Below are 21,799 nucleotides of genomic sequence, written 5' to 3'. Positions count from 1 at the left end.
GATGAAGCCTGCTCCAGTCTCCTAGAGTCGACAGGGGGTTTGCTGACCTCTCTCAGGATGCCCCCTCCCTGAGCCTGGCTCCCTGGGTCCTGGGGGATGGGGGAAGTGGGCAGCAGGAGATAACAGAGTGCAGCCTCAGCCCTGCCCTGGTACCAGGTTCCTCTGGGGGCCTTGTTCTAATTATTTCCTTCCATCTCCCCTATCAGGTCCCTAAGGGGCTTGCCAGGCCAGTGAAGGCAGGGAAAGTGCAAAGTAAGCTGCAGACAGGCTTGATTTATGGGACTTGCCAGCCTCGCCAAGGCTCCTAACCTACTTAGTGAGGGCGGCAGGCCAGGCTCCCAGTGGAAAATGGTTCCCATGTGTTGGGGGTGATGGCGGTAGAGAAAGGAGCTGGGGAAGATGGTACAGCCATCAGTCCAGCCTCTGTCACCTCCTGGCCTGCTGGTGCCTTGGTTTCCCCTCTCAACAACACTCATTTCTGCTCGGCAGGACTCAAGCGGGGACATGCACACAGTAAGTGCTTGATAAATGGTGACAGCTGAGGGAAGCGTTGGGAGATCTAGGGTGGGCAGAATTGGAATTCTGCTGTGTGACCCCAGACAGGTCACTTAACCTCTCTGGGCCTCAGTTTCTTCGTCTGTCCAACGGGGATACCCCTAGCATCTGGGGCTGCGCCTGAAACTCAGCAAGTGCTCGGTGAACAGGGGCTGTTAGCAGACCCTGGGGCCCCAAAAGGAGAGTTTTTTAGCTCTTAGCCCACTAAAATCTCAAAGTTTAGGCTGTGCCTGACTAAAAGTTCAGGTTGTGACTAAGTCAAAAGGCTTCCCTGGTGGCTCAGATGGTAAAGAACCCGCCTGCAATGCAGGAAACCTGGATTCGATCCCTGGTTCAGGAAGATCCCCTGGGAAGGGACTGGCACCCCACTCCAGTATTCTTGCCTGGAGAATCCCATGAACAGATGAACCTGGCAGGCTACAGTCCGTGGGGTTGCAGAGAGTTGGACACCTCTGAGACTAACACTTCTACTTTTTTTGAGTCAAAACAATCCTTTCTTTCAAAACTCCAAGTCAGAATGAAAAAGTCCGTTTGGTGAGACCTGGCTGCACAGATGATACTGCCGGAGCACCCTCTGCCTTCGGACTCCCCTACATCCCACATAGAGCTTGTGCCCTTCCACAGCCTATGGCCTCACTCTCCTCACCAAAGATTCCAGCAATTCTCAGCCCCAGCCACTCTTGGGCCATCTCTTCCCTACCAGGCACACAGAACCACTGTCTCAAGGAACATCCTTCATCAAGCCCAGAATCAGAGCCTCCCCTCCCCACCAGTGGCCATGGGGGCTGTGGCCAGGGGTGACCCTAACATTCCTTCGACCCCAGCTATCAGCTTTTCACGAGGCAGGAGAAAGGGACAGAGGAGCTGGGCTGGGAAGGAGCCTGCTGGGGGAGACTCACATTGTTTCGTGGTGCGTTGGGCTGAACAGGATCCTCGGCCGCCAGGGCGATGCTGCTCATGGCGATGACCATGAGAATGCACATCTCAAAGTAGCGCAGGTTCAGGATGTAATGGCACAGGCGGCGAAGGCTGTTGAGGACAGGGAGATGCGCAGACAACAGCTCTTGAGCCCTTTTGTTCTGTCATCTCCTTATATCACTTACCACTATCTGGGATCTCTAACTCCCACGGTCCCACACCCAACAGAGTATCAAGCTCCTACCCCTGGTGGCCCTCTTAGGGCAGGGGAGCCCTCCGCAGGGGAAGGTAATTCCCACCTCTGTTTATAAGTTCCTATCACTTCCAAACCACCCTCCTGGAACATCTTAACTCACAGACTGAGTTGAATACTGTCCTTGAATCTGTAGGAGATGAAAAACCTTTCTATGCATAAAATGTCATATAGTCAAACCAAACTGGGAAATTCTGGGTTAAGTAGATTTCTTTTTTTTTTTAATTAGTTGAGTGACCTTAGGCAAGTTATCGTACCTCAGTGTCCTCATCAGTGAAACGACCATAATAATCACATCTAATAAGAATGTGAGGATCAAAAGAGTTAATATATGCCTGGTACATGGTAGGGGCTCCAAAAAGTTACTTAAATTATGAATTGCAGGCCTTATCAGTGCCTTTAATACACTAATGACACAATAATGAGATAATTAACTTAAGTGGATTAATAATGATAAAAATATCATGAGATTGTATGAATGGCTGCAGGGCTGGGTGGCTAAGAATAGCAACGTCGGAGTCAGTCTCTCTGGGCTCTCCCACTTGCTTGCTGTTTGACTTTAGGCAGGTGATTTTGCCTCTCTGGACCTCAGTTTCTTCATCTGTCAAATGGGGATAAGCAGAGTACCAACTCCTACAGGGTTATTATGAGAAATTTTTTTTTTTTTTGTAAAGCATTCAGAACCATGTCTGGTGCTGAGTGCCATATAAGAATTTCTTTATTAAAATCAAGAATGGCAACCAAATAAAAAAGTAAACACACAGGCTGAGTCTCCGAGAGGCAGGTTAGAGAAAGCCGTTTCCCCTGCAGCTATTTGACGTGATTCTTCTTGGTGTCAAGAAGCATTTTGAGGGATCAGAGTTTCAAGAAACACTCTTTGGAAAAATGCAATTCCAAAACAACCTTTGAGCCAGCAAGACATAGGTGTGATAAATTTCTCCCCTAAATAATCTGGCCTCCTCAAGGCCCTCCCAAGACAAAGGGCCATGGAACTCAAAAACCATCTACCCAGAATCCAAACCCTCATGGAGCATAAGTTAGGAGCAGAGCTCAGGAACCAGGGCTGTCATGTACAGTTGTAAACGTTGTGCACTGTACAAAGCAGCCATTTCTACAGGACACCTCTCACAGCACAGACGGTGCAGATTTGGGTATTTATGATCATGATTTTCTAGCTGATGGCAGGAGGGGGTCTTTTCCAACAAACCAGTTGGAATCAGTTTTTTGAAATAAGTACTTTATGATAAGTTTCTATCTTATACAACTTAAGAAAGGGACATCATTCTTTAATTGCTCAAAAGTTCTCTATGGACTAATGGTCTTAGAGGCGACTCTCCCCCATTACACTTTGTCTGGGTCTGCCCTCTGGCCTGACTTTCACTGCCCCAGTGGGAGCCCTGGGCCCCCTGCCCTGGCCATGGGCCATACTCACGGGTTGGTCGTAGAGAGGATAAACATGGAGCTGTAGGGGGGCATGGGCTTGGGGCCGTCTTCCCCGGGGTCGTCTTCCTCCTCCTCTTTCTTCTCTTCCTCCTTTTTTGGCAGTGGGTCTGGGTTGGCGTTTTTGTTCACTGTTGGGATAAGAAGCAACACAGGGCTCCCTCCGTGGTTTCCCACCTCTGATCTCCTGCCTCATTCCCAAAGCAGCAATAAGCAGCTGACGCAAAGCACCTACTATGTGCCAGGCACCCTATTATGCCATTGAACCTTCACTTGACCCTGTGAGGTTGGTACTTTATGATCCCCACTTTACAGATGAGGAAACTGAGGCACAGAGAGGTGCAGAGACTTGCCTAAGGCCACACGGCTGGGAAGTGGCAAAGCTGTAATTTGAACCTGGGCAGCCCAGCTCCAGAGGGCTTGCTCTTAATCATTCTACAGCCTTGAGTCTGCTGTGACCTTTACCAGATATTAATACAGACCTGTCCTCAGGCCCTGATGACCTTCATACTGTCACTTGGAGGCAGGCAGGGTGAGTCCCCAAAGCCCCACTTTGCAGATGGGAATACTGAGTTCCTCCCGTAGTCAAAATGTAGGATTCCCCCCATTAACACCCTTCTCCTGACTGAGGTGAGGCACCACCCTCCTGAGCACTGATCCCATAGCCTAGTTGCATTATGGGTTTATGGATAGGCTGAGCCTTACTGAGCCTCAGTTTTTTCATCTGTGAAATGGGCACAGTGACAAGATTTACCTTGTACGACTGTGGCAAGGATTTACAGGGTAAACTTATGGACAGCTCTTGCACAGAACTGGGCTACTGCTATCATCTTAAAAATAATAAACCCAGGGGATAATTTCCAAATTTCCAGTTTGGATAATTTCCAAATTTCTTGGATCACGGTATTACATGTGGGAGGTTTTGGGAAGAGGCAAAAACAGCCAATTCCTCAAGGTGCTAGGCCTGCACTGTCCAGCATTTGAAACACAGCTAGTCCAAACTGCGGTATGCAGTGTGAAACATGCTAGATTTTCAAGACTGAGTAGGAGAAAAAGAATGTAACTATATGTAATAATAATGTAAAATACATTATTGACACATGGAAATGTTAATACTTTGGATATAAATCAATAGCATTTGGGGTTAAATACAATTTATTATTAAAGTTCAGTTCATTTGTTTCTTTTTATTTTTTAAAATTTTTGGTCACACCCTGTGGCATGTGGGACCTCAGTTCCCTGACCAGGGATTGAACCCCTGCCTCCTGCGTTGGAAAGCAGAGTCTTAACTACTGGACTGGCAGGGAAGTCCCTCTTTTTTATGTTTTAAATCACGTATGTCTTTCTTCCTTCTTCCTCCTCTGCTTCCTCTTTTCCTCCCTTCTCTTTTTTAACATGGCTACTAGAACATTTAAAATTACAGAGGTGAAAAAAATAATTACACAGGTGGCCTGCATCACATTTCTTTTGGATGGCACTGGCCTAGAGAATTATCTCACTCCCCCCAAACTTCCATCAGAGGAATCTGCTGACCCCTCAGATATGGGGGCTTCCTGGCTCCCCTGTGGGAATTTGGGAGGCAGGAAAATTTGCTAACCTGTTGTGTACTTGCCAGGCATCATATCCATACTATCTCATTTAATTCTCCTAGCAGCCCCTGTGGGGGCAGGAACTATGTCTCTACCCATTTTCCAGAGGAAGCAATTGAGGCCAGAGAGGTGGAGTCACTGTCCGGAGTCCCTTAGCTGCGCCTCTGGGGAGGAAGCCCAGGAGGCCGGCTCCCCTGCCCAGGGATGTATGAGACTGGGGTTCGTACCTTGGATGATGGTGTGGTTGAGTGGGGGTGGGCAGGCTGGGGGATGTCCACCGTGGTGTGGTCAGGTTTCCTGGCAGTCTTAGCTGAGTTGGCCTGGGTGCTGCTGGGGTTGGTGACGATAAGGCTGTTCTCAGGGGTCTTGGGGGGGCCGGGGTTGGACGGGTTCCCCGGGTTGTTGGCTGTCCGGCGACTGACGGCGTTCTGAGGGTTGGTGGCCATGGTGGTGGGGGCCGGCGTGGGGCCAGGGTCCACGCTGTTCCCCATCTTGGCTGGGCTCTGGGGCAGGCCGGCGTGGCTGAGGCTGTCGTGGGGACTGGCTGACTCCGCAGTGGCCAGTTTGTTGTTCTTCATGTTGTCGATATCCTCGGCCAGCGGGGGGTCTTGGCGGCCCAGGTCCTGCTGGATTGGCCGTGTGGTCGACAGGTTGGGGCCTGACACGGGGACCCCGGAGCCCTGGTTCTCTCTGCAGCAGGCAGGCCAACAAAAAAGAACCCGTGAGTGAGTTAGAACATAGAGGGGACATGTCTGGATCCTGCCTAAGATTCCATTGGCCATCGAGGGGCTGTGTTCTGAAATTCTCCTGTGCCTGGTCCATTCTTGTTAGGGATCAAGATGCCCTGGGGGGGACTTCCCTGGTGGTCCAGTGGTTAAGGCTCTGTGCTTCCAAAAAAGACCTCATGGGGATGTAAGTGCCCACCCTTGCAGGTTTCAGTGTGGTGTTTCTCCTGCCAGAAGGGCTGCTTCCTAGGAGATGAGGTTACTCCTTCATGGAGAAATCAGAGTGGAAAAGAACTTTCTGCCAGAGCCTCCATCTCTCCAATCCAAACCTTCCTGCTCCTGTCTGTGTCTCCCATTAGCTCCTTGGCAGGATAAGGACATACACTGCTTCCAGGGGTGGCTAAAGCAGAGCCATAAATACCACCTCTTTAGTGGTGGAAATGGTTTTTTTTTTTTTTTTTTTTGGCCCCATCACGTGGCATGTGGGATCTTAGTTCTCTGACCAGGGATCAAACCCTCAACCATTACGGTGGAAGTGCTGTCTTAACCACTGGACCAGCAGGCAAGTCCCTCCCTCTGACTCTTCTGAAAGGCAACCCCTAATTCTGTACCCCATGCCCTTCATGTCTCCTCCTAAGAGCTCACACTCACGGAGTACTTGCTGTGTGCCAGACATGACATACGTCAGCTCATTTTCAAAAAAAACAGGGAGTGGGAAGTACCGTTATCCCCATTTTAAGATGAGGAAACCAAGGCCCAGAGACAGGAAGGGCCCTGCTTAGTTAGTTAGGTAGTTATGTAGTTAGTTAGTTAGTTACGTAGTTAGGCTACATAGTTGGTAGCAGACAGAGCTTGGACCCAGACCACATGGCTCCAGCACCCACGCTAACCCCCACCTGACCCTGCAGCTCTCTTACTAAGCTGTTTGAGATCTCCCAGGGGGGTCAGCCCACAGTCGGTGGATGCAGGGAAGTCTTTGACGCTTTCTGTAACCACCAATAGAGTGGGCCAGCCTCTCTTCTATTTCAACTCACTAACTTCTGGAGCAATCTTATGAGGTCCAAATGGCTACTGTGTCCATTACAGAGATGAGGAAACTGAGGCCCAAAGAAGCTGAGTCAGGTATACTAGAGAATGGTTTTGTCAGGCTATCTCCATCACACACTCACTCAAGAGACCAGAAACGAGCAAAAGACAGCTTCAGATTGCATCCATTCATGGAACACCTGGGAGATTAGATGCAATCACAGGAACCAAGGCCCCTGGACAGCATGGGTTTGGTTCTCAAGGCCCAATCTGGAACCCTGAATCTATCTAACCCTTAAAAATTTTTTAAAAGTCGGCCTCTGTAAATCAACTATACTTCAATAAAAAATAAAGCAATTATCCTCCGTTTAAAAATTCATAAAAAAAAGCTGACCTCCCCTGGAGGTCCTTCCACTGGCTAAACCACCAGTACCATCTTCCTTGTTTTAATTTTAGATTTTAACTTGCAAAAGTCCATGGTGTTTTTAACCAAGCAGAAGAAAGACGAGGTGATTTACTTTTGGGTTTGTGTCTCTGAGGCCTCGGAGAAGGCAGTGACACCTCACTCCAGTACTCTTGCCTGGAAAATCCCAGAGATGGGGAGCCTGGTGGGCTGCAGTCCATGAGGTCGCTAAGAGTCAGACACGACTGAGCGACTTCACTTTCACTTTTCACTTTCATGCACTGGAGAAGGAAACGGCAACCCACTCCAGTGTTCTTGCCTGGAGAATCCGAGAGACGGGGGAGCCTGGTGGGCTGCCGTCTACGGGGTCGTACAGAGTCGGACACGACTGAAGCAACTTAGCAGCAGCAGCTCTGAGGCCTCACAGGGAGAAGGACAGGCCCAGGCCAATTCGTCACTTGCAGGTGCTAGGCTGACACTTCAGAAGACTGATTTGGCTTTGAGTCTCACCAAGGCCATTTTACTAGCTGTGCGACCCTCTGTAGCTTGAGTAACCTCTCTGAGCCTCAGTTTCCTCATCTTTTTTTATGCTTTGTCTGCGCTGGGCCTTTGTTGCTGTGGGCGGGCTTTCTCTGGCTGCAGCGAGTGGAGGCTACTCTAGTTGTGGTGTGCAGGCTTCTCATCACAGTGGTGGCTTCTCTCGTTGCGGAGCACAGGTATGGAGCGTTCGGGCTCAGTAGTCGTGGCACACGGGCTTAGTTGCTCCGCGGCATGTGGGATTTTCCAGGACCACGGATCGAGCCCGTGTCCCCTGCATTGGCAGGCGGATTCTTAACCACTGGACCACCAGGGAAGTTCCCCGTACCCATCTTTTGGACAAAGGGTCTTTGCAGATGTAATGAAGGATCTTGAGATCATCTGGGATGACGGTGAACCCTAAATCTAATGGCAAGCGTCCTTAGAAGACAAGGGGAGAAACACACACAGAGGAGAGGGCAGTGTGAAGATGAAGTCAGACTGGAGTGATCCTTCTATCGGCCAAGGGATCGCAAACACCAAGGATTGCCAGCAGCCCTGGGAAACTGACACTGATCCCTGGACACTGAGCATCAGCTCTGATGGTGTGGATTAAATGAAATAAATCTTAAACCAATATTTCCTCAACCTCTTCCACAGCCCACAAAGAGGTTGCTAATGCTAATCCCCTCCCGGTACCTTTTTAGAAGTTGGACATCAGTCAAAAAGCTGGTTGGGGATATTTTCTCATTTTATATATTGTTTTAAGCAGAGCTCTACCCAAAAGCGGGCTCAGTGAAGTTATCATTTCAAAGAGAATCTGAATCCTTTGGTCACCACCCAGAGAGACTGTACTAAATAACACAGCAGCTGAGACCACAGCGTGCCTTTTGTTAAAGGGACGGCCTCACGCACGGACCGAAAGCCCCTTGTTCAGATGGAAGGGGATCTGAAGGTCTTTTGTTTTGCCTTGTTTTTGTTTCTTCTGTTGGCTCTGCTTGCCATGGAGTTTTAACAAGCTCAGCCTGCAGAGGCCTATATCAGTCTCCAGGATGTTTTATTTCGAAGTGTCTCCAAGGAGAACTCAAAAGGGGCAGAAACTTTGAAGTCAGGCCCCTTCCCCCTTCCCTCTTGGGGATCTGCCATCATCTGCTTGCAATAGGCAACTGATTGCATAACGCCCGCATCCCGTTGCCAGCTGATCACTTCAGCATCTGGTTGCTAAGGATTACGGACAGCTTGCCCAGGGCATGCTCCAGTCCCTAGGTCCAGAGGATGGGTGGGCCTGCTTCCTTGTGGTCCACCGTCCTTAGGAGTGCACCTATTAACTCATTGAGTCCCCACGACAGCCACTATCTGAGATGCTGCCATTAGGATTAGGCTCATTTTACAGATGAGGAAGATGAAGCCCAGAGAGGTAAAGGCATGGTGTCACCCCGCTGGGAAAAGGCTGAGCTGGACTCTGGTCCTACAGCTCTTAAGCTACAGCACCATTCAGTGAAGACCATGGGGGCAATGGATGACTTGGGGTGCATGGGACAGAGGTGCTGAGGAGACTGGCCAAAGCAAATTGAGGATACTATAAGAATCAGTATTAAAAGACGGAGCCCCTCCTTTCACCCCATCCCATGAAGGATCAACTGTGAGGCTCAGAAGTCCAGTCTCTCTCTTCTTGCTCCTTTTGGGAAGTAGGTTGTCATGGTGATGGGAGCAGGTGGAACTAGTGTGCCAATAGCTGAGATATTAATTCTCGGGTGGTACAGGTCTTGGCAAAACGTCCTCTGGCTCAGCCAAATCAAGCAGGAGGCACTGCCTGGTTATCAGGGAGTGGTGGATGCCCTGCAATCCACAGATTTTTGCAGCGATTCAGAGAAAGCTCCGTTTTCATTTTGGTGGGCCTGGGGTGACACTGGGCTCAGCTGCCTGGTATGAGGAATCAGGGGCCAGCAACTGTTTAATAATACAAAACAGAATGTGCTCCACTCACTTTCCACTGGGGGAAGCTAGTTAAAGTTTCAGAGGAGGGGGATAGTTAAAGCTGAAGAGGAAGAGATGAAAGTAGAAATGTGGGAGCGGGGGGAAGGCTGGGACTACAGGAAAGCAATTACACTAATTGTCAATGCTCTAGAGAATCAAAAACACAGAGCATGTCTGGGGAAAAACCTAAGGAATGACAAGAGCAGAAATGCATGAGGCAGGACTGTTGGGGTCACTGGCTTTGTCATAATATAGAACTGAAATGTCTTTTTAGTATGCTATGTCCTTGAATAAAATTTTATCTTCACCATTCTTATTTTTTTTGGTCGTGCCATGCAGCATGTGGGATAATATTAGCTAAGATCGTTGAGACCTTATTCTCTACCACGCATTGTTCCAAATGCTATATGTGGATTTTTTTTTTTGGCTGCACTGCATGGCATGTGGAGTCTGAGTTCCCCTGATCAGGGATGGAACCCGTGTCCCCTGTAGTGGAAGTGTGGAGTCTAAACCACTGGACCACCAGGGAAATCCCTCTTTTTTTTTTTTTTCCCCAAGCAGACGAATGGCTTTTCTTTTTTTTTTTTCTCTTTAAAAGTGTCTGAATCTTTATGAAGTTTTATTTCCAGTGAGCATTAGAACCTTTTTTATCAGCCAAATGAATAACGCCTCTCCTGGCCAGGGCATTTGACACATCTATTAATAAAGGAGTGAGCAGAGCCCTCCTGGTGTGGATTTGGGGGTAGAGGTGGGGAAGTACTTGGAGAGAAGGGGGAGCAAGGGCCACCTGTGGGATTCAGGAAAGCTGGGTTATCACACTTCTACTATCGGCTGGCTCTCCGCTTCAGGAACACCTTTCCCTCTCTGGGCCTGTTTCCCCATCTGTAAAAAGAGGCAGTTTAAGTGAACAATCTAAAGGCTATGGATTTAAAGTTGGTTTTTATGTCAATTGATACAAGCGTCTTAATAGTAATGACGATGTAACAATAGAAAGAGCTAAAACTTATTGAATGCTTATTACTAGTGCTACTACTAAAAACATTTGAGTATCGAATAATCATATTCATACTAATAAGAGCTAATATTTCCTGAACACTGATTATAAGCCAGGCACTATTTAAAGCATTTTACAAGTATTAACTCATTTGAACTTTATACCTATGCTAGGAGGTAGGTACCATTTTTAAAATATAATTCGTTTACTCCACAAGGCATGTGGAACCTCAGTTCCCTGACCAGAGAACGAACTCTCACCCCATGCAGTGGAAGCACAGAGTCTTAACCACTGGACCAGCAGGGAAGTCCTGGTAGGTACCGTTCTTATCCCCATTTTACAGATGAGGAAATGGAGGCCCAGAGAGGGGAAGTAACACGCTGAAAGTCACACAGCTAGCAAGCAATGGGGCAGCAGTGTGACCTCTTGGCTCCAGGACCCTTGCCCTTCACCACCAGGCTGTGTTCCCTTTCTATCCTTGTCATTCTGCCTCCTTCAATGATAGGAGGAGGTATAAATATGAGGATGATAACAACAGGAATATTAGTCGTATTAATAGCACCAGTGACCCATTGGTTCTTAATTATGGTGTGTGTCTGCTCAGTTGTGCCTGACTCTTTGTGACCTCATGGACTGTAGCCCGCCAGGCTCCTCCGTCCATGGAATTTTCCGGGCAAGAATACTGGCCAGGGTGCCACTTTCTTCTCCAGGTCTTAGTCATGGAGTCCTATGCTAGACTTTATTCCACCTAAATCCCCCTCCAGTGGCCTCCCCTTTCCCGGGAAGGACTCAAGATTCTACTGACCTATTATCGTCCCTTCAATTTCTTCCACTCTTTCCTTACCTTCCAAACTGCAAACTCGCCTCCTTCTGTTCCATCTTGGGGATTTTGCATATGTTGTTCTTAGCCTAGAACACTATTCCCTTTTGGGGAACAATGGTTTTTCAGAGGGCTGTTGTGGAGCTGTGGAGAACTAATGCCATAATAACTAGGGGGCACTGTGAGCATTTAGGAAATGGGAGGCAGGTGTATAAACATCCTACCATGTGCAAGGCAGTCTCACTGGGGAAGAATTATTCTTTTTCCTTCACGACTTTCTAACGTCCCTCACACAGGTGAAAGATCTGCTTGTAATGATCGGAACCTTTAAGTTTTCTTTATTCACTTGTTTATTTGGCTGCCAGGCCTTAGTTGAGGTACGTGGGATCTTTAGTTGTGGTATGTGAACTCTTACTCTTAGTCGCAGCAAGTGGGATCGAGTTCCCCAACAAGGGAGCAAACCCAGGCCCCCTGCACTGGGAGCACAGAGTCTTAGCCACTGGACCCTGGACTACCAGGAGGTCCCTGAGCCTTGAGTTTTAACCTAACTCTGTTTTACAGATCAGCATAAAGTATTTTTTTTGGTCACACCGTGTGGCATGGGGGAATCTTAGTTCCCTGACCAGGGCTGGAACCTCTTCCCCCTGCAGTGAAAACTCAGGTTCTCAATCACTGAACTACCAGGGAAGTCCTGCTGCATGTTTTAAATACTCATTGCATCTTCCTGGAATGCAAGTATTAGACAAACTGAAGGAAGAGTAGACTAAGTCACGTGGAACTTCACCATTTTGGAACATCTCAACACTGATGGTAACTCCCTCATGTCATTTGAATTGTTGGCACCCTGAGGCAGCTGGCATTTGCACCTATCGCATTCATGGTGATTCTGTGCATAGGTGCCTGCAACAGAATTGCTTCACTCTGGGGGACTTCCCTGGCAGTCTAGTGGTTAAGAATCCACCTTCTAATGCAGGGATGTGGGTTCCATCTCTGGTTGGGGAACTAAGATCCCACATGCCATGGGGCAACTAAGCCGGTGCGTGTCAACGACTGAACCCGAGCACTCTGGAGCCCGTGTGTCACAAGAGAGAAGCTGGCTAACTGCAACGGAAGATTCCCCCTCCACCATCACCCCTGCCCTGGCCACAGCCAAATAAATAAAAGGTGGTGGTTAAGTCATTAAGTCGAGTCCAGTTGTTTGGGAACCCATGGACTGTAGTCTGTCAGGGTTCTCTGTCCGTGGGATTTCCCAGGCAAGAATACTGGAGTGGGTTGCCATTTCCTTCTCCAGGGGATCTTCCCTATCCAGGGATCAAACCTGGGTCTCCTGCATTATAGGCAGATTCTTTACCAACCGAGCCACCAGGGAAGCCCAAATAAATAAATATTAAAAAAAGAAAAAGAATTGCTTCATTTGGTTCTCTAGAGTCTCATTATTCAAAGTGTGGTTCCCCAACCAGCACTGACTCCTTAGAAATGCAGAATCTCAGGCTGCATCTGAGACCTACTTATTTAGAATCCGTATTTTCACAAGATCCCTGGGGATTCTTGTATACATTTAATTTTGAGAAGTACTAGTTTAGTATATATGGAGTATAACAGAAGCGTTTAAACACATTATTAAAAACCAATATGGCACTGATGTATGTAAATTAAATCATTATGCTATACTCCTTACACTTGTACCATTAAAGTAAAAGTGTTAGTGAATTCTCCAGGCAAGAATACTGGAGTGGGTTGCCATTCCCTTCTCCAGGGGATCTTCCTGACCCAGGGATCGAACTTGGGTCTCCCACATTGCAGGTGGATTCTTTACCATCTGAGCCACCAGGGAAACCTAACACTTAAACCATGCTGCCTGGCAATTATATCTCAATAAAACCTGAGAAAAAGAATACCTAATGTCAAAAAAAGAAAACACAGAGACTTAGAAAAACTGTTTTTCTTTTTAAAAAAGAAACAACCAAGATGATGTCCTAGTGGCAGGTGATAGAAAACAAGAGGATGCTAATTAATAAAAGATCATTGGCTGTTTCAGCATTTAAGTTTTTGGGTTCCTCAATATACAAACACTGTAGGATCTTCTAGGTAGTGTTACGGAATATTGTTATAAAAAAGAGGGTGTCATTTCTGATTGGGTGAGGTTCTGGCTTGGGAGATGCCTCCAAAAGCCTTGAACCTTGCTCAATTCTGACCCAGAGTGGCTTTTTCAACAACCGTTCCCTGCCCCCCCAACCCCCAGCAAAATAATGTAAGGTGAAAAAATGATTGACTCAGTAACAGCTAAAAGGATCTAAATTTCCCAAGCACTTACGTGTCGGTTGCTTTCAGGCCCTTTCCATCTACTACATCATTTAATTCCCGGAACGACTCAATCCCACTATCTCCATTTTACAGATTGAGAAAACTGAGGCCCAGAGACGTGGAGTCCCTTGGCCAAGGCGACCCGCAAGCACATGGAAGAGCCATACCATTCTGGGGGAGAGTTTTTGTAGTTTCCCGGATACAAGGGCGTGACAGTTTGCAGCTTCTGGAGCCAGATGACCTGGGTTCAAGGCTACTTATTAGATGTGTGACTTTGGGCAAGTCAGCTCTGTTTCCCCATCTGTGAAATGGGCTATGGCAATGCCATCTATCTTTGCGGGTTGGTAAGAAGAGGAAATGAGCGGCTCGGGAGAGTACCAGGTAGCTAGCTGATACTCCTTGGGTTTCATCGCTTCCACTTACTTCCTCCTGCGGTGCCTGCGCTCCTTGTCCTCCCTGCGCATGTCCGCGTCATACGCTGGGGGAGGGCCATGCCGGTGCCGCCGCCTCCGCTCGCCGCCGCCGTCTGGGCCCTCGCTCTCGCCCTCGCCGCCCCGGGCCGGCCGGCTGCCCTCGCGGTGCCGGGACCTCCGATCGGCCTTGTCGTCCGGGGCCTCGTCGCCCGGCCTGCGGTGCGCCCGGTGCCGGCGGGGCTCTCCGTCGGCCCCGGTGCGCGGGGACCCGCTGCGGCTCTCGCGGCTGCCCGCCTGCCGGTGCGCGTGCCTCCGGTGCGGGTCGCCCGCCTTGCCCCGCTCCGCCTCGCCCTCCCAAAACCCCGGCTGCTCCAGGCCGCCCTCCCGGGCGTGGTGGTCCGATTCGCGACCGTAAGGCCCCTCCCGGCTCAGCTCGGCCTCCTGGCTGCCCGCCCAGGGCCTCCGGGTGTCCAGGCCCACGGAGCTGCTGGGGTCCCGGGCCCGGTCGTGGTAGCGGGCCTGTTTCCTGAGGAAGTCCTCGGCTCGCTGCTGCCCGAGGCGCTGGTCCACCGTGGGCTCGGCCGCCCGGCTCTTGTTGGTGTTGTTGTTACGGTTCTCCTGGGGGTCGACCACCAGCGGCCGGTCCAGGTGGGTCTTCATGTCGGGCCGCAGGTGGCGAGCGTAGGAGGCCTTCCAGCGCTCGTCTGGGTCCATCTCGTTGTAGAGTGCCTCCCGACTGGCCAAAAGATTCTGCTTCCTCATCTCGCTTGTCCGCTGCTCCCACACCGACTTGGCGGGCTTCTGGTTCTTCTGTTGCTCCTTCCTGTAAAGAAATCGTGCCGGGGTTATGGAACTGCTGGGCGTCGTGGCCTGCAGGGGCCATTCAGGCCAACAGGTGTGTGGGCCCCGGTGGAGATCTCAGCTCAGTTAGGTATTTCCACCTTGGTGGATGTCTTGCTCCAAGTGGGCATTTTCACCCAGATACCTGTCTCAGTGGGCATCTTGACCTAGGTAGGCATTTCTGCTCAGGCAGGTACCTTGGCCCAGACAGACATCTTGACCCAAGTGGGCATCTCTGCCCAGGTGGGTATAACGGCCCAGTGGGCATCTCCACCTGTATCGGTACCTTGGCCCAGAAAGGCATGTTGACCTGGGTAGGGGGGAGGTCTCTTGGACCAGGTGGGATATCTTGACTTGGCTGGGTATCTCCACCCAACTAGGTGTTTTAATGTGTGTGGAAAAACTCAACCTGGCTGGTCATCTCAGCCTTACAGGAGTCTCAGCCCAGGTGGGCATCTTGGGTATCCTGGCTTGGCTGGGCATTTCGTCTAATGGGGGTCTCAGTCAGGTGTATGTTCATCGACTGACCTCTCTATTCCTCTTCAAGTTGTAGTACAGGGCCCCTGGGGGCGGTCCTGATGTTCAGAATACTCTTAATCTCTGAGACAGCCAATCATAATGAACACTGACCTGCAGCAGGTTCTGGAAGCCCTCGCATAGGCACTTGGGAGTCTTGAGACAGTATCTCTATGGAGATGGTGAAAAACACCAGTGGGATTGTTGCTGGGGGTGCCAACTGAAGCCCTCAAACATTCAGATTTTTCCAGGCATTCTGTGTGTATCTGTATTTGTATACAGACCATCACCTCCTATGGGCTTCCATGTCTGAGCATGTATCTCCCTGTGTTCTCCTTTCACAGCCACCTCCTTGCTTTCTGGGAAAGAAAGACCCCTCTACATTGTCCAGTGATGCACTGCCCCACAGTGTTGCAAAGTCCCGGGACTACCCAACAAAGGCACGATTCAGAATATCGGTGTATCAGTCTTCTTGCCTGGAGAATCCCAGGGATGGGGGAGCCTGTGGGCTGCCATCTATGGGGTCGCACAGAGTCGGACACGACTGAAGTGACTTAGCAGCAGCAGCAGTGTTAATGAATCTTTCTTTAATCAAAACACCTTAACTCTCACCACCTGACCACCTCTGATCCACTAGCAAATTCTGGTTCACTCTTACCTTCACGATCTGTCTACAATTCAGCTATACCCATCACCTGCTCTGGCACCACCCTGGTCCATTCCTTATTATCTCTTTTGCAGGGAACAGTGCAGTCCTTTCCAACCTGGTCTCTTGCCCTTGCTCCCCTGATAGTACCTAGAGGGCACCTGAGTCCCTATTCCTCCTTAAGAACTGTCCATGTGTCTCCCCTGGCTCAGAACAAAATTCTCTGTCTTCCCCACTGCCCAAAAGGCCCTACAGGATCTGTTCATCACCTGTCTGCCTCTACCTCCTGCCACTTCTCCACCCCTACTCACTCTACTTTAGTTACATGGGCTTCTTTCTGGTACCCTAACCACACTGGCACGTTCCTGCCTCAGGGCCTTTGTACATGCTGTTCCCACTGCCTGAGATGAGCTCCTCCCTCACCTTCTTCAGGCTTTGTCACCTGAGACCACCCCTGACAATTTCACTTAAATCATAACGCTCATCACTCCTAGCCCTCCCTATACACCTCAACCTCTTTTTAATGCTGTATTTTCAGCAACAGTGTCTGGCACAGAGTATGTGTTTATTAACTATTTCTTGACTGAAAGTGGGTGGGAGGGCAGAAGTACTTTTTCCTAAGGCTCAACACAGTTAGGGACTGCTCCCTGCCCCCAAATCCTTGACTGGGAGGATGCAGAGGCTGAGGAGCCCAGAGAGCATCTCAGAGTTGGTGGCACTTACACAGCTATGGACATGTTGGCTGCAGACAGAGGACTCACTTCTGCCACCTCTTTGGCTTTCTGGAGGGCGAGTTTCTGGTTGGCAGCCTCTTCTTCTTCTTGTTCATCCTAAAAGGCACATAGGATCCCTGTTCACAAACTATGAACTGGGCCTTGGGGCCGCATCTCTGACCCTACTGTTAACCAGGGGCATCATTTGAGATATTTACAAACAGGTCTGGCTTGGGTATCAACCAATCAGAGCTGAGGCCCCCTAATCGGAATGTATACTCATTGGTTAAGTGTACTGCTATCCCCTTCATGTCCAGGCTTGATATCCAGCTCATTCTGAACCCTATTTTAACACACGGAAGAAAAGGAAAGGAAAAAGACTGCCTTCTTTTCCCACAATGGAGATTTTTCTGTAACTCTGTCTCAATGAGCTGGAAATTAATGCAAAGATTTTCCTCTCATTCTACTTCCTGGGTCATTTAAGCTCTCTGAACCAAGACTTTAAATAAAACACCAATAAGCCCCCACGTGCAGAAAAATCTGGCACCCACAGCCCATCCCATGCACTGCCAACAGCCTCCAGAAGGGGAATCAGGAGAGGAACTTAGATTCTCAGCCGGTTAGGTTCAGAGAGGAGGAGGATGGGGGAAGATGTTTTATAAAATACATACAGAAAAAGACGTTTTGGGGCTTTAAATCCTTCTTCAGCCTTCATGCAGGGCCTCATTCGTAAAACAGAAAAGCCAACAAAGAAAAAGCAAAGAAAAGGCAACGAGAAAGAAATGGCCAGAGACAAACCCGCCAATAAGCAAGATCATGCGGTGGCAGGGCACCTCTCCCACTGCGCTGGGATCTCTGGGGCAAGAAGCAACCTTACCACCTCGGAAATGGTCAGATCAGGACACTCTGTGTCAGTGACAACACAGGGGTGGGACTCGACTGGCCACCCTGCTCTCCCAAGTCCACCCCTCTTTCTGGCATCACATCCAAGCATTTCTGAGAGCCGAGTCCCTGGACTACTTGCCTCGGATACACTGCAAACGCACAAATGCAGATTCCCAGGCCTCCTGAAGAACCTGGCCCGGGCCCCAGCATCTGCGTTTTCAACAAGCTCCCAGGTGAGTCTGAAACACGCTCGAGTTCAAGCCGTGCAGCATATGGTTAGAAGCACAAATTCTGGATCCGTCTGGATTCAAATAGCAGCTCCTCCACTTTCTGCTTACCTTGGACGAAGTCTTTCTTTGTACCTCACAATCTTCCTCTAAAATTTCAACTCCTAGACTTCCCTCCTTCATATTTCTCCTTAGCACTTATCACTAGCTGACAAGTTTCTTTCTCGTCTATCTTCTGCTAGAATATCAATGAAGGCAGAGATTTGTCTGTTTTATTCCTGGCTATTTCCCTGGCCCCTAGACCAGGCCCTGTTCACAGCAGATGCTCAATAAATGCTTTTCAATGAATAACAAAGTCTGTAAAATGGGGTTCAGAGAATTTGCCTATGAGGTTTTCTGTGAGGGCTAAATGAGATAAAAACCTGTCTAACAACAAGGTCCTATGATGTAGCACAGGGAACTATAGTTAAAACCTTCTAATAAACTATAATAAAAATATGAAAAATAATCTATGTTTGTAACTGAATCACTTTGCTGTACACCAGAAACTAATACATTATAAATCAAATATACCTCAATCAAAAAAAATTAACCACATCAGGGGCTGAGTGGGGTCCCTGCCACATTTTAAATGCCCAAGAAATGCTTGTGGAATAAACGAAGGGAAGAATGAGGGTCTGGATGTCATTTCACAGGCGATGAGCTTTCTCCCTCTCTTTTCCCACCCTCCTGGGGCACCCCCTCCCCGACAGCAGCCCTTGAGGATGGGGTCTTGGAACCAAGATGAGCTCATGGTTAAAATCAGCCCCTGGAACAGTGACACCAGTCAGCCCCATGGTGGCCAGGACTGTGGCCGTATGCTAGGGGGTGGCAGAGATTTCCGTCTTTCCTCCAGTCAGGGCTGGGCCTGGGAAACTCTCCCTCCCTCCTGCCATGGCTGGCAGATGGACGGTTGGCAGTCTTCTCAGTTCAGTTCGGTTCCCTGAATATGGCCTGTGTACCTTAAGGCATGGGGGATGGGGCGGTGAAGCTGAGGCAGGCCCCAGGCCTGGCCCTCCTGAATGATTCTGCATATGTTCTCTTAATGTGATAGGGCTGCAGGTGAAAGACTTGGGCTAGACCACGACCACCTCCTAGCATGCCTTTGTTCCAGACAGCTTCCCCTCAAACTGCAAAAGGTGCTCGGCTTCCCTTGTGCGGTGCAGTACCCGTTCAACCCTTCCTAGCAGCCCTGCTCAGGGGCTATCCCGAGGGCATAAGCTGTGTTCCTGAAAGCAATGTTGCCTTCTCTGTGCCTAGCTGAGGTGGACCTGAATCTCAGGGAGTACAGGGCTGCCCTAAGGGCATTTGGCATAAGATTTTGCCCAAATAATCCAATACCACTGACCATGAATGAAAACTGGGCTGCTTCCTCACATGAACAGTTCATACCCCCACACCCCAAATTCCTTTCTGATTTCATTTACTGTGCTCTGCTCTTTGAGGGATCACACCTCTGCTCTTTCAGTTTCTAGCTATGTGGCAAGGTCCTGGCCTCTCTCGGCCTCAGTTTTCCCATCTGCAAAATGGGGATAACAGTTACTCCCTATCTCATGCTTTCTGGTGTCTGCCATACGAGAGGGGCCATCACGTTTCCTTTGGTGGTTGTTAATTTTTATTTTGATCGTTACCTGCTCAGCTGGGGCTCAAATGAAAGTTGGCAGGGTGTGTGGGTAAAGAACTCAGGCTCTGGAACTTGCCAAGTCTGGGTTTGAATCCTAGCCTTCCCTTTCCCAGCTCTGTAAAATGAAGAGCTGTAGCTCCGGATCTCTGGTCATGCGAAGTGACTTACAAAGGTTCCTGTTATTGATCACTTCCTGTATGCCCCAAATTATGCTGAGCTCCTGACATGTATAGCATGATGCTTTAAATAATAGCAGCTGTCATCATCCCATCTGGGGTCGGTGATTCTGCCTTTCTGAACCTCAGTCCCCTCTTCTGCCAAAGGGAAATGACAGTTACACCTGGAACCATGAGCATCATATAATTCTTTACTGCTGCTGCTCAGTGGTGAAGTCCGGCCAGTTCCCAAGCTCACGGGGACACACACTGAGCCTCAGAACCTTGTCTGGGCTACTCTCCATCTGTCCCCTCCTTCCGGGTTTAGGGTGCTGACAGTGCCTGCTCGCCTGGAGGCTGCCGCATTCCTTGGAAGCCCCTCGACACTGCCCACTCCCTATAAACGGGCACTCTGGTGGAGTTTGCCATCTGCTTCCTGCAGCAACCCTGCTGCCTTAACCACCCCCACCTCCGCCCTCCTTTGCTGAAGAAGCCACTTGATGAGGGACAGTCTATTTTGGGGGTGGGGGAGGAGGTGCCTTTCTCCCTGGCACAGTGAAGCCGGGACAAAGGCTCTGACCCCAGCTCGTGTCCCCCTACCCCACCCTACCCCCTGCCTGGCACGGTCCTGATCTGCCATGAGCAGGTGGTAACTTTGCACAGCAACATTCTCCCACCAACTCCACCTTGGTGAGCTCCTGGGCGTTAGCCAGATTATCCACCGCGATGGCCAAGAACACGTTCAGGAGGGTGTCTGCAAACGCTGGAGTTAGGGAAAGCATTGCCACATGAACCCTGATATCTGGGACTCCTGAACCCCTCCCTTATGCTTCCCCTGCTCTCCCTGAGGCCCCGGGCTCATCCGCCCCCCCAGAGGATACAGTTCCCGAAGAGCGTCAGCACGATGAAGTAGATGGAGAACACCATGCCGCCTTGCACGCCCCCCTGAGACTTGATGCCGTCATACATGACCTCGTTCCAGTCTTCGCCCGTCAGGATCTGAAAGGGGAGGGAGAAACACACAGCCAACCCCCCCTCAACCTTGGGCCCCTCAGAGATGCAGCTGTGGAGCCGGAACCTGGCGTGTGGGCCCTTTCTCGGCCTTTGTCTCTGGGTGGGGATGGTCTTGGCCGTTTGCGAGAGGAAAGGGCTGTCCTTGCGTGGAGGAGCTCTCAGCCTGTTCTAGCAAAAAGGGACCCTGGAAGAGGAGTTTCAGATCTTTCTGGTTTTCTGATATGATAGGGAGATTTTGCTATAGGCTGAGTCGTATATGTTGAGACTATAAACCCTCATGTGATGTTATTTGGAGATGGGAGGGAATTAGGATTAGCTGAAGACATGATGGTGGGGCCCTCATGAGGGGATTGTGTGCTCAGTCGTGTCCAACTCTTTGTGACCGCCATGGACGGGAGCCTGCCAGGTTCCTCTGTCCATGGGATTTTCCAGGCAAGAATACTGGAGTGGGTTGCCATGCCCTTCTCCAGGGGATCTTCCTGGCTCAGGGACAGAACATAGATCTCCTGCATTGGCAGGCGGGTTCTTTACCACAAGTGCCACAATGAGGGGATTAGTGCCTTTATAAGAAAAGACAGCAGAGAATTTGGTCTCTCTCTGCCTCTCTGTCTCCCTCCCTCCCCCTGCTGTGTGTGAGAGAAGTGACAAGGCAGTTGTCTACAAGCCAGAAGAGAGTCCTCACCTGGAATCAACCCTGGATGCACCCTGATCTACCTCCAGCCTTCAGAACTGTGAGACATAAATTTCTCTTGCTATATATCCACAGGTACTTCTGGACTGCTGTATCTGGGGGTGGGGATGGTGGTGGTACAGGTGATCAGAGGAAGCCTCAGGTAAAGAGACGCAAGTGCTGGCAAACAGACACGATGCTGACGTGTATGGGAAGGGCTAAAGGGATGTGTATGCAGGATCTACACGGTTGTTAAAAAAATATCCAGCTTCCCTCCTTTGCATTATTTCCATGAAAGTGAAAAAAAGTGAGAGTGTTAGTTGCTCAGTCAAGTCCAGCGCTCTGTGACCTCATGGACTGTAGCCTGCCAGGTTCCTCTGTCCATGGAATTTTCCAGGCAAGAGTACTGGAGTGGGTTGCCATTCCCTTCTCCAGGGGATCTTCCTAACCCAGGGATCGAACCTGGGTCTCTCCTGCATTGCAGGCAGATTTTTTACCATCTGAGCCACAAGGGAAGCCCCATTATTTTCATGAGGA

At 49.7% G+C, this 21,799-nt stretch overlaps 1 protein-coding gene and 1 long non-coding RNA gene across 2 annotated transcripts in view; one reads left to right on the top strand and one right to left on the bottom strand.

Moving 5' to 3' along the window:
* Positions 1 to 21,799, bottom strand: part of CACNA1A (calcium voltage-gated channel subunit alpha1 A) — a 253,453-nt gene that overhangs the window by 68,699 nt on the left and 162,955 nt on the right. Inside the window, 8 exon segments of the mRNA XM_070373554.1 lie at positions 1,455 to 1,584; positions 3,159 to 3,297; positions 4,983 to 5,027; positions 5,030 to 5,445; positions 13,944 to 14,756; positions 16,659 to 16,765; positions 20,265 to 20,332; positions 20,460 to 20,577. Coding sequence (XP_070229655.1) covers positions 1,455 to 1,584; positions 3,159 to 3,297; positions 4,983 to 5,027; positions 5,030 to 5,445; positions 13,944 to 14,756; positions 16,659 to 16,765; positions 20,265 to 20,332; positions 20,460 to 20,577 — 1,836 coding nt within the window.
* Positions 14,448 to 18,262, top strand: LOC138988504 (uncharacterized). The gene is made up of 3 exons (XR_011464766.1): positions 14,448 to 14,581; positions 14,658 to 14,828; positions 15,634 to 18,262. It is a non-coding gene; the product is annotated as an uncharacterized lncRNA (long non-coding RNA).

This window comes from Bos mutus, chromosome 7, assembly GCF_027580195.1.
Source record: "Bos mutus isolate GX-2022 chromosome 7, NWIPB_WYAK_1.1, whole genome shotgun sequence".
Taxonomy (NCBI): domain Eukaryota; kingdom Metazoa; phylum Chordata; class Mammalia; order Artiodactyla; family Bovidae; genus Bos; species Bos mutus.
Note: the sequence above shows the minus strand (reverse complement) of the source record. Positions and strands in the feature narration are given on the sequence as shown.